This window comes from Coregonus clupeaformis, chromosome 3, assembly GCF_020615455.1.
Source record: "Coregonus clupeaformis isolate EN_2021a chromosome 3, ASM2061545v1, whole genome shotgun sequence".
NCBI classification, from domain to species: domain Eukaryota; kingdom Metazoa; phylum Chordata; class Actinopteri; order Salmoniformes; family Salmonidae; genus Coregonus; species Coregonus clupeaformis.
In genome coordinates, this window is record NC_059194.1 from 19,049,600 (window position 1) to 19,063,054 (window position 13,455).

General features: G+C 39.1%; 1 protein-coding gene across 3 annotated transcripts; it reads left to right on the forward strand.

Annotated features, from left to right (window-relative positions):
• Positions 1-330: 330 nt before the first annotated feature.
• On the forward strand, positions 331-12,944 carry LOC121541548 (pituitary homeobox 2-like). 3 transcript variants are annotated; one of them, XM_041850647.2, is made up of 4 exons: positions 331-494; positions 5,464-5,532; positions 10,323-10,525; positions 11,779-12,944. In XM_041850647.2, exons 2-4 carry the CDS (start codon positions 5,487-5,489, stop codon positions 12,340-12,342), a joined length of 813 nt encoding a protein of 270 aa, XP_041706581.1. In that variant the 5' UTR covers positions 331-494; positions 5,464-5,486; the 3' UTR covers positions 12,343-12,944. The 3 variants fall into 3 exon arrangements, with proteins under 3 accessions (XP_041706581.1, XP_041706571.1, XP_041706563.1); XM_041850637.2 differs by lacking the exon at positions 331-494 and adding an exon at positions 2,235-2,652; XM_041850629.1 differs by lacking the exons at positions 331-494; positions 5,464-5,532 and adding an exon at positions 9,024-9,596.
• Positions 12,945-13,455: the final 511 nt, after the last annotated feature.

Below are 13,455 nucleotides of genomic sequence, written 5' to 3' on the forward strand. Positions count from 1 at the left end.
TCAGCAATTGATAGTCAATCCCATATTATTTGCCCTCTCTTTGGTTATATGGTGGCTTCATTAGGCTACTCATTCATATAGTGGAATAAAAAATACATCCATAAACATGAAAGGGAGAGGGTCATGTCTAAAAGTTTATAGAGTATGCACAAGTAAAAAATGTAAATGTCCAACTGTACTGCTGTCGACAGCTGAATGTGTGCCAAGTAGTTGATGTGCTCGTTAAGAATCAGGAGAGCGCACTTTGTCAGGTCACCTCCTTTCTCACATCACAGCCCCATCAGAAATTCTTTCAAGTGTCCTTCTGCGTCGCCAAAGATGACAACAGCGAATCGATAAGTGCTTGAAATGAAAAGAAGCAGCCGGTTTGCCCCCGAGGCAAAAGATTTCATAGCACCAGCAGCAAGCAGCCTTTACTGAACTTCAGGCACTCTTTTGCACCTTTCTTCGTGAGAAAGCGAAGGCAGACTCTCGTTTTTATTCTCCAGATGAAGGTAAGCGCGGTTATAGAACAACGTGACTCTCAAGACGCCACCTTTCCCCCTTCTGATATGACAGGCGGGGTTGGGCATGATGTACCAAAGGGATGCATGCCAGGTTGATATATTTGATAACAGAGTTGGGGGATTTAGGAATCCTGCTTGTTCGCTGTAGGCCCTCACGGAGATCAAATATAATGGGTGTGTATAGGTCATCTTCAGAATTTTTTTTTGACCTGATATTAAAATAGGGCGTTGCAGAACAGAAAATATAGGCCTATAGCTGCTTAACAATTCTGCATTACAGGCTACCGTGTGCGTGTCTTAATTCATAATAGCCTATGAATGTGCGTGTTATTTAACTAGGCTATAGACATGTTTTATGACTATGACCGGACGCAGAGAAAATCAGCCTTGCAACTCTCATAAATAAGGGTAATTGACTTCCTGTGTCCATAGATCTAATCCGATTGCCTTGTCATCACGCTGCTCAGACGCCTTACACGCAAATGATAGCACCAGTATAATCATATCTTTACAATATTCCATTAGACATGCACGTCGAATGCATAATTTACCCACAAGGCTATAAGGCCTACATGTTAGGAAAGTGTTTCAAATATTATGCGTAATGGTATTCTGCGCGCATCATTAAATTAAAGGGGTAATGTGGAAAAAGCATAAGATATACAAGGCCTTTGTCGTGTGCGTGTTTTGCTACAATGCACCTTTGCCGCGAAATTCCCATGTGGTTGTGTGCATGAATTACTTGTTTAATGGGAGTATGACAAAAAAATTAAAAGAAGGATTAGGCACGTTAAATGTACGTCCGGTCTGCTTGGCTCACTTAAGATGCGAAAGGAATATCAGTCTGTATTTTAAGGATCTATAAAGAGCATTTGCATCCCAGCCAGCTGTTCGCTTCTGCAGAAAATATAAGATAAGGTCTAACCCAAAACGTGTCAATTAAAATGAAGGCCTACAAACTAGATTTATGATTTATATAAATGTTTATCTCTGTTACACCAAAAATCTTACACCAAAAATGATTCATTTTAACTGCCAAAAAGTTTATGTAAATGTTTTTAATGAGCATTTAAGACATGGTAATTTAAACTGACACTGTAAATCTGTTTCAAATGGCAGATATTTGTTTTATCATGATATGAACATTCACAATCCTCATATTTGCACCTGTCAACTAAATTCTAGCCTACTTTTATAATTTATTGTTGTGATGCTGGTTAGTACATGTAATCAATTCATGAATATATAGCGTTAGCGAGTGGTTTCTGGTAAATGTCAACATGTATAAGGCGCTCTTCCAGCAAATGTCTTGTAGCCTGTAGCCTATGTGGGCCGCAAAGAAAGGATTGACTTTGAAATAACAGTGATATAAATAAACATAGGCTTCAAATGCCCTAATCTTACTGAGAGATATTAATAGTATAGGCTATTTTATACGGGAATTATAGAGTAAAAAAATATGTAGCCTAGGCCTATTTTCTTATGCAAACATAGACTGAATTAATTCCATATTTGATATATTCTTTTAATTAATAAAGGCCTAAAAACAAGAAAATACAAAGGGTAGTCAATGTGTTTTAATGAGGTTTCATGCAATGCTGTTACATTTCGTTTATTTTATTTTCTATTTCATTGTGGTTGTGAATTGAGCGTTTCTAAGTTTATACTGTCTTTAACTACACATGCACGTCGGCGCAGATAAAGACACCCACTGACACTCACACAGACACACACCCAGGCGCTCTGTCTCAAAGCTGAAGAGAGAGAGAGAGAAAAATGCGCCACTCTTGGAGTGTCTGTCTGGAGAAAAAAAGTTGTTACCGCTGAGGACGATCCAAGAAGAGAATGCCCTACTGTGACAGCGCCTGCTTCACTCTTTTTAATTGCACTGTAGCTAGATGGTTATAAAATCATATGTGTCATCAGTTTTGATCCAATAAACGGTAAAGAAAATACATCTAAGTAGCTCTGAGACTTTTTTTCTTCGGGAGGCAGACAGCAACTTTCATATTTTGGACCTGGAACTTCGTTGTCTCCGGTTCTTATCTGAAAGGTGATAAGCGGAACCATCGGTGTGGAATTTACCTCTTAACCAGACAAGAATAAAACAGGAAAGGACGAAAAGCGCTAGCGTCGTCGACTACTGGTAAGTGCTGAGGATACTCTTTGCCGAGATGTGAGTTAATGCAAGTGAAGGAATTCGTTCCACCTCGGGTTAGCCTTTTCGACGTAATCTGTGAAAGTCTGATGTGAATTTCATCAGCACCGCAGTAACATGAAAGGACATGATAAGTGAGTTCGTGGCAGGTTTCACTTTACAAATCCGCCAGATGATAATGATGTATCATTAGCACTGAATGGAACATGGAATGGACTGGACTTCGTGGTCTCGCGCCTTTAATTAGCCTAATACAAAAACATATGGCTATTCATTTTCCTAATGCAGACAGGCTGGACTGAGATTGTTCGTGGTGTTGAAGGGAATGGTGCAAACTACAGAAATAAAGAAGCCTTCATCGAACCTTCAAATATAGCTTCTGATTCAACAATTGGTTGTGGGCTACTGGACTGATTGCACATCAGTTGCGTTGCATATACTGATTGCTGTGATTGCATTCGTAATCTCAAACTGGACATGCCTCAGATTGAAATAAATATAATATAGGCTATTTATATTATCTTTATATGTCTATTATAGTAATACCCTCAAAATATTTTACACCAGTAAAAGGCACATTGATGATGATATAGCTAAATACTGATAATTTAGGCTTATAACTAGGCTAACAACGAATATAGACCGAATGTAATGATTTATGATAAAAGTAATTAGACATTTATGGTGTCACAATACACACATTTAAATTGACCTAATGTTTATTTTTATTATTATTATTATTATTATTATTATTATTATTATTATTATTATTATTATTATTATTTTTATTATTATGTATTGTTTTTGCCCATTATAAGTAGTAATGATAAAGTAGGCCTATTATTATTATTATTATTCGTAGTAGTAGTAGTAGTAGTAGTAGTAGTAGTAGTAGTAGTAGTAGTAAGTCGCTCTGGATAAGAGCGTCTGCTAAATGACGTAAATGTAAATGTAGTAGTAGTAGTAGTAGTAGTAGTAGCAGCAGTAGTAGTAGTAGGAGTAGCAGTATTAGTAGTAGTAGTAGCCGCAGTATTATTATTATTAGTAGTAGTAGTAGTAGTAGTAGGCCAGGAAGTAGTAGTAGTAGTAGTAGTAGTAGTAGTAGTAGTAGTAGTAGTAGTAGTAGTAGTAGTAGTAGTATTATTATTAGTAGTAGTAGTAGTAGTAGGCCTAGAAGTAGTAGTAGTAGTAGTAGTAGTAGTAGTAGTAGTAGTAGCAGTAGTAGTAATTGTAGTAGTAATTGTAGTAGTAGTAGTAGGAGGAGTAGGAGGAGGAGTAGTAGAAGTAATAGTAGTAGCAGTAGTAGTAGTAGCAGCAAAAGTAGTAGTTGTAGTAGTAGTAGTAGTCCTAGTAGTAGTAGTAGTAGTAGTAGTAGTAGTAGTAGTAGTAGTAGTAGTAGAGTAGTAATAGTAACAACAGTAATAGTAGTAGTAGTTGCAGCAGCAGCAGTAGTAGTAGTAGTAGTAGTAGTAGTAGTAGTAGTAGTAGAAGGAGTAATAGTAGTAGTAGTAGTACTAGGCCTAGTAGTAGTAAAATGGTTGACATAATGAGAGACCTACATAGTAATGTATATTATTTTCCATGGGGGTGCCAAAATGTGCGCTGACTATGCATGCAAGTTAAATTGGAGTTAAAATAAACTTCTACAACCAGGTACATTTACCTCCTAATCGTGCAATATTAATTGAATTATTACTCAGTTATTACTTTGTAATTTATTTGATAGTAACATGAATCGAATGAATATGATCAATTGAACTTCTAACTTTTCTCACAAACAGGCCCATGAGCATACAAGGCTACTGCTCCTTTTTAGGGCCATGTAATTTTATTCAGGCAAACATTTATTTTCGATATTTCTATGTGTGACTTCTTTGAAACGGCTATTCCCTGTCAATGCCATTTCCAAACCAGTTGTAATGGAGAAGTGGCTAAGGGGAGCCTGCTGAAATATGAATGAAATCGTATTACTGCTGCTGATTAGATAACACGAGGGATTTGCAATGACCTTACACCTTACAACCTGACACCCCATCTTTCATTTTACGGCGGAATACAGGAGAACCTGCTCCACTCAAACCAGGGTTAGCAGGTACACGCCATGGGAAACTTAACCTCCAATTTCTCACCCTTTTGAATAAAATCACAGATGCATGCTACAAAGCAGGTGAGGCGCGTAGCAGTTCCGTGCGGCGCAGGCGGGTCCAGAGAGAAAAAGAATGAAGTGGAAAAACGGTTAACAGCATGATTGCATGCAAATTTCCCATCTTAAATTATCATAAGCAAACAGTCGGAGGTCTGGTCTAATAAAATCCCATCTGTGTTACTTCATATCGAGTTAGTATAGAGCTGCGATAATGAATTTTGTAATATCCCACCGACAGACATCTCAATCAGCCATTAATCCCGTGATTTTACTGCGGATTCACTCAACTTCCAGCGCCCCAAACTGCTGCATGATGCCTGACACATTTTACACCAACCCCGCCACAGAGCACGGTGTGAAACGTTGCACTGCTTTTCTGTGGGACTGCATGGGCCTCACATTTGAAGAGCAGTTTATGTTATGGGGCCTATTCAAATGTTGGATATTTGAGGAAACTTTAGGAAAATAGTGTATAGTGCCATATCAAAAATTATGAAAACATATAGGTGAAAATTGTGTTTGGTCCTATACTGCAATGTATTGATTGTAAATGAATAATAATTGTGCGATTTTTTTTTAGCACACAAGGTAGTGTGTAATCGACACAACCTTTTCAGCATTCTCATGCTAAATCCAGTCCCTCTCTTTTCCAGAATCTGTTCCTTTAATTGCGACAATGGACTCACAACGCCGCAAGCTTTCATCAACTTGTGCACAAATAGGTGAGTATATATGTGTAACGCTTGACGCACCATCCCCACACTTCAACGTGACATTATTTTCGCCCACTGCAGAAAACAGATGCTGAGACTATAGCAGCATCATTTCACGTTTTGGTTCCGTTGCATAGCAGGAAATACGATGCATTTCTCTTCTTTAATTGTCACTTTTTGTCTCATAGGCCTACGTGTTCGTTCCCAAAATATCAGAGAACTGTCTAGGACTATATAGGCGTTTCAGTTCAGTTAAAATGGGAAAAGTGGTCTTATACTGTCTTAGAGTGGCACCTGGTGGCTGGGTATGGATGTGCAGTAGTGGGCGACTGGGAAAGGGAGTAGGGAAAGGCCTAAGCATCAATTCTATCTTCATACACCCAGCTTTTGTTAAGCGTGCCAGGGGTTAGAAATTACACGCGACACTATATATGGACGACTTTTTTTGTTGTCATGTTATCTTGTCTTCTTCATTTTACGTATTAAGTAGTCTAATAGCTGACCCTTGGCCTATGAATGATATGCTACTTAATTTTATTTCTTCAATTAGCCTATAAGGAACTCTTATTTTATAAGAGACTCCCATTGAAACTTACAGTATCTGTAATTGATATTGCACTCGTGTGGATATCCATGCTGTATCTATGTATCTTACACCAAGTTGTGGCCCATATCAGTTAGCCTATGCCAAAATATGATGAAGCATTTTAAATGCATACACAGAAATATGCACATAAACAAAAACTGCTATTGTCCGTATGAGTATAGGCTGCATTAACGAAAAATATAGTTTATTTCGTCTGTGCCAGGTCAGTAAGGTTGGAGTGGATTTAATTGATTGTGTAGTCAGGGAATGACATAAAACGAATCTTGTTGAAGTGCTAAACGAATTACCAGTTTGGCAACTCTTAATTGAGCTCATTTTATTTCATTCATTGGATCTAATCAAGTGACAAAGCACGCATCATCCCGTGAGCCTACTTTGCTCCATAGCAGCATTTTGAGCAAGGACGGCGTTGTGATCACTCATTGATTAACAATAATAAGATAAATAGAAACACATCATTATTTGAAGTAATGCAATGATGAGCCAACGAGGCTTGCAAATGTAGGCACCGGAGTGAAGAGACACTCAAGCGACCTGATTATTGGGATCCCCTTTCAACTGTTTTACACCGGCCTTAATATATGCAGGTCTTGATAGATTGACTCCAGGGAAAACTAAATGTATAATGAAAGCTTATTCGTGAGGAGGAATATACTAATGGAGGAATCTGATGTCCCCTTAATCCTATGTAAAAAGACTTGTCGTCTCCCTTATATTGACTGAATTGCTAATTAATGGCCCTCTATGGCGTGTCGCGCGCGCTAATCCGCAGAAGAGAGATAAAGCATTCTGAAGGTAAAAAAAGAAGCGGAAACCGATAATCCACTGCAAGTCTAGTATTACTTTCAGAGAAATAATTGAGCAATCAACATTTCACTTGCTTGCATAGGCTACATAATACACGTAGACTGTTATGCCATTTATATGTTTTTCTTTTGAAATTATTATTATTATTTTTAGCCTATTATTTATATTATTATTTTAAAACATAAATCAGTCATTCTGGGTAATCATTTCAACCGCTAAATTGTTCACGAAATCCTCGCTAACACGCAGAATGCAGGTGATTGCTTTAGGCCTATGTCATATTCAAATAAAATGGGTCACCACTTAGATCATGACACATTAGACCCCAAATGAATTGCATATAAGGGGGATTTAAACAAATAAAATCCACCTGATATGCCTGACAGGGGCGCACGGATAGACATGCGCGAGAATCCTCAAAATAAACTGAAGAAATTAATGATGAAATGAAGACATGCAGGCTAAATTCACATCTTCAGTCAAGGATTGCATATATTATCGGCCAGCTACATATGCACCTACAGTGGAGTGGCTAAACACACAGCACGAAGTTATTTTTTATAAGGAGGGAGGATGGAGGAATAATCATACCCTTGGTTTCGACAGCTCTCGCTACCGTCCTCAATGGTCCGGAGGCGGCTCTCCCATAAGAGCGCAAATGAGGTGTATATCAAGGGCTTTCACGGGATTAGCCCAATAACGTATTAGTAGCCCATATCCTGATATCTACGAGAATGGGGAGAAAAGACGCGTAAGGCTAAATATTCAGCAGTTTACATGCCGGCCTATTGCCTTATGAAGATGCATGCAACAATTTGAATCCTTTTTTTTATCAACTCAAGTTATGAAGAATTTGTGTGCAATTATTATTAGTAATAGTATTAATAGCAATGCATTCATAGACAATAATATATTATCAATTAATCAATGAATCTATTATCGGACATGTAGGGACTGACAAGAATTTCTTCCGAATAATTGTATGTAATGTTGCATGAATGAAGAGTTGAATGCTGTTTGCATTTACAATGTTAACACACAGGCCTAAGGGGAAGTATAGTGGTCACATGTCAACTACTGTCAAAAGCCTGCTTAGAGAATAACCTCCATGCACACGGCCATTTATCTGCTAGGATAGTGGACATATGTTTACTTTACTTTTATGCGTCATGATCTTGAGGGAATTAGCGAAAATTCAATGGGAAATCAGCTTGAAGTCATTAAAAGTCCTTATACCAAATTTCTAGGCAAATGAGAGTCTTATCAGATTAAAAACCACTACAAATCGACTCCCTGAGAACCGCTGAGAGGTCCAAACGTACAGGATACCCTGCTAAGGACCGAGATAAACTGCGTAATTTTGACGAGCTAGAATGAAATGGTCACTTATGGCCTAAGCCAAGGCCAATTAACTTTTACCCAATTGGTGACAAATTAGGCTAAATGTGTGACTAGATTGTGTCACTTTACTTATGATATGGTTGATTTTGCTGGTCATCATTTATCTGGTAGAATCGACATTGGCAACAACTTGAAAGTGAAAACATCAGTTCTGTGAACTGGTCCCTGCATGGGGTCAGCGCATCACGGTATCCCCATCATAGACATACTGTAGCGTTGCTCTTGTGCGCATTGCTTAGAGATGACTGTTTATGGAAAGGTCAGTTCATCCGGTCATCTTTATTGACTCGTTTCTTCAATGGGAAGAAGATAAGATTAGCAAGAACACAATGAATAGGCCAATGTTGACCAAATAAATGCATCATGCTGTTTGTTTGACTTGATTTTTAGAAATGATTGCCTTAGTTGGGTTAGTGTTCAATTCTGCAAAACGGGCATTCGGTGCGTCGTGGGTAGGCTACACTACACCGTGCATCCCGTCTCTCTTTACATGCTTTCATTTGGAAGAAAGATAAGCACCGTACCGTACCCCGCTTAAACACATTGGCAGACATCTCTTAGTTCCCCGCGCACCGGTTGGCTGGGCAAACCGTCATATCCACGTTGACGGCCTGTCAAAAAATGGGAGGGCTCTCGGTGACGTCAAAGGCGTAGGAGAGAGGCACAGTGGGACAGACAGGGCGCAGCGAACAGCTGAAATGAAGAGCGAGCGGCGTAGTGTGCCTAGCCTCTGGATCTAATATCACCTACCTGTCCTTGTCACTCTGGTACTCCGCGCAGCTAGCAGTATCAGCCCGATATATATATTTGCTCCTGCGTTAATCAAAACGCCGTTGCTTTTTCATCCAACACGAATAATGCTGGGTTTCTTCTAAAGACATTTTAAGCCGTTTAAACAACGTTTTTTTCTCCCAACATTAAATTGCTTGAGGAGAGGTGTTGCTGTAAATCTTGACACCACTGATTCCCCCTTTCCCCTATTCGTCGGACGTCTCTCTTTTTTTGCTTGCACTGAGGGAACTTAATCCGCCTCTGGCAGCGAGTTTTGCGCGCTATCCTATCCATATGAACTCTATGAAGGATCCATTGAATTTGGACCATCACCACCACCACCACCTAACCGGGACTAAACTCTCCTCCACGCACCACACGGCACTAGCAATGGCCTCTAGTCTGCAGCCGTTGCAGCGGTCTGTGGACTCCAAACACCGGTTAGAGGTGCACACAGTATCAGACACCTCCAGTCCGGAGTCCGTAGGTAAGAATCACCCCGTGGTGCAGAGTACTGTCAGCACATGGCTTTGAGAGGAGGGATGGCCGTTTTTCTGTTGATAGGAAACATAAGATGTCTCCCTACAGCCTCTCTCAACAAAGGCAGTTTGAGACCGAGGACGTTATTATTTTATGTCTGCAAATAGTTAAGCTATTGGACAGACAGAGGATTACTCTCTTTTTGACTATGCAGATATTGTGATTGCGCCAGTAATTGGTTCCATAAGTTTCAGGGAACTTGTTGTTACTTTCCTAACCACCTTTGACTCCGGTGAAGTTATATATATTTTTCTCATAATGTGTAATGTATTTACGCATATTTTCATAAGTGTAATAATTCTAATCAGACATTTACATTGTTTAAATGTAAACCTATATTCGATGAATTACAAAATGTATAAACGTTTTGAAATACCATTTGTATAGTATTACCATTGTGCAAATAAAACAAAACAATCAATTTCATGCTGACATTGTTTTGTAGTCACGTTGTAGGCTATATTAACTAATTTGCATGTAGCCTACATGCTTCAAATAAGGAATCGTTACAGTATTAGTAGTTTTACCATGAGAGTAACATTTGATCCAAAGGTTTTTAAATGGGTTCCAATTTTACGAGGATACCTCTTATAATACCACCCAGAATAGGCTACTTCATGCCTTTGACCAACCCGACGATGACTGATGTAGTATTTGTTTAATGTCTCCACAGAGAAAGACTCAAAGGGCCAGAGCAAAACTGACGACTCTTCAGATGATCCTTCTAAAAAGAAGCGACAGCGGCGACAGAGGACTCACTTCACAAGCCAGCAGCTACAGGAACTGGAGGCCACGTTCCAGAGGAATCGCTATCCGGACATGTCTACAAGAGAGGAGATAGCGGTGTGGACCAACCTCACAGAGGCCCGCGTCAGGGTAAGGCCCTTAAGAAAAAACAAACACCATTCATGTGTATAATTTCGGGTGATTTGTGCCACTCATATATGGAGCTGAGGCAAGGATGTGTATTATTTCGCAGGGAATTTAGGCACGCATAATTACGCACTGCCAAAACATGTTGTCTTAGGGAAATAAAGTTGCATTCATAATATCCTTGGTAGTTAATAGGCTGCCTAAAAAACAAATACTCAGACAGGTTATTCTTTACAATTATATGAGTCAATTAACAAGTCACAAAATAGTAAAATACCATACATTAGATGGCTACGCCTATAATGTGTTGTTTTTTGAGAAATCTATAATGATAGGCCATCCACCTACTTTACGCATATATTTTTCCATGTAAAACTGTCAATATCTCTGCAGTGGATTAAATGGGAATGGATTAAATATACACATTTCCTATATTTAGGCTATAATATCACAGTATTGTAGGATATCTGACATTGCTGATAACTACATAATTAGGTTGTTATTAGTTGTTTTAGAAAACAAAGCATAATTACAGGCTAATAAACGTGTTAGCTGTTAGGACTATTAACATTCACCGCTGACAGATACCAATCTTGTTACTATGTTCGTGTGAATGAGGTGCAACGCTTGTATTTTGCGTTTGTCACTCTCGTGTTGTATAATAACGTCTTTGTCTCAGTATATGGAGGAATACACATCTTCAGACACCACATTAAGATGGTCCAACGACAGTTAGGAACGCTGTATGTGTATTGGGATTCTATTGGAATCAGGGCAGAATGCTCTGCATGAGAGAAAGTGACTCAATTAGGCCTTGTAGAGTTGCAATCCAACATATGATTGTATATGCTTTTCAAGCAATACCTTGTTTTGATTATGTAAATTATTAAAAGTTTGAGAATAACTCGTTAAAGATTTTTGGCATATCCTGTGTTAACAATTTTAGTTGTATATTTATATATTTTTTGCATATTTATAAGGTCGAGATTTGTCATTTGTGAGAAATTAATTTAATTGATTTACAGTCTGATTTTGACTTAAGACACATCTGAAGGCCACACATGAATACCACATCTGGTTCCTTGCAGACCAATTAGGCTACCCATCAATTACATTTTTGTGAATTGCACAGGATAGCCAACAAGTCCTAAAATACTTACGTTGGCCTGTTGGCTATAAAATAAAGCGCATGGGGTCTACATATTGCATTAATAGCCTATTATCAAATTCTGAACTCATATTTTTCTTTGTCGTAGGTGTGGTTCAAGAACCGGCGAGCAAAATGGAGGAAAAGGGAAAGAAACCAACAAGCCGAGCTATGCAAGAACGGCTTCGGTCCTCAGTTCAATGGACTTATGCAGCCCTATGAAGACATGTACCCCAGCTACACATACAACAACTGGGCGGCCAAAGGGCTAACTTCGGCCTCCTTGTCCACCAAAAGCTTCCCTTTTTTCAATTCCATGAACGTCAACCCTTTGTCATCGCAGACGATGTTCTCGCCGCCGAACTCCATCTCTTCAATGAGCATGACCTCCAGTATGGTGCCGTCCTCGGTTACTGGCGTACCCGGTTCGAGCCTCAACAGCCTCAATAACTTAAACAACCTTAGCAACCCCTCTCTGAATTCGGGAGTTCCCACGCCAACCTGCCCGTACGCCCCGCCGACCCCTCCTTATGTGTACAGGGACACTTGTAACTCCAGTCTGGCTAGCCTGAGACTGAAAGCCAAGCAGCACTCGAGTTTTGGATACACCAGTGTTCAGAATCCAGTCTCAAATCTGAGCGCGTGCCAGTACGCCGTGGATAGACCAGTGTAATACTTGAGAATACACGAACCCCAGTCAGAGGAACGAGAGACTACTTATTTTTTGTTTTCAGAAGGGCACTAGAATACTAAACCACTGAAACCCGCGATGGAGTTCCAAACTTAAACGGAAGTAATTAGGCATTTTTTTCTCCTAATTAATATTCTGTTCTACACCGGCGAGTGGAGAATGTATGGTACTTTACTTTCTAAGCTTGTTTATTTTGAGGTTTCTAATTTTGGACGTTAATTGACTGAAAGGTTGTATATATATATCGAAATATCATCTCCAGTTTACTGAGGCGAATGCTCTTGCTCTCTCCAGTTTTCTCAAGGTTCAATTTAACAAAGCATGTGAAAACCCTAAAGGAATAATGTTTTGCTTGCAAACAAGGGAATGTACATACTAAACGCACCAGTTGTGTGTTTCTAACATATTATAAATTTATTATTAAATGTCTGTGTGAATATCGATTTAGAGTAGAAATCCTGCGTATAAAAAACGCCTCAAATGTTCCTGCGAAATTAAATTGGTTTTGCTCTGTGTATACTATTTGGTACGGAATTTTGTTTCGTTTTTTTTCAACAAAAAAATAAATAAACTATTGTGTTTTATTTCATGGAAGTAAATATATTGTTCAAAACGTTTTGTTAAGGATTTTTGTGCTGATCGAAGTGTTAGTGTGAGTTTTATCGAGTCTATAGTGCAGGGAATGACAGTGTGTCTATCGGGGTTCGATTATGCTAGCTACTAGGCCTACTAATCTAAAGCGAAAACAATGGCCCTCTCCAATACACATATGAGTCGAGACGCAGGGAGATGCACCGGTGGAGAGGGCGAGATGCCCCGTCAGATTAACTGCTGAATACATGTCTGCTTTTTAGCCAAGGTCCCCGAGTGATCACTGGTGCTTGAAATAACACTGGAATCAACAAACCGGAATTGGACCACACAACAAAGGCACGAGCTCATTACCTTCTGACACATAATACTCATGAGTGCTATGTATAGCCAAACAATGCACAGCACTGGACGTTTAAGATGCGCCTCTTGATGCAGTGGAAAGTGATTATAGACCTACATAACATATTCTATATCGTAAAACATTACCATAATCAATAATAC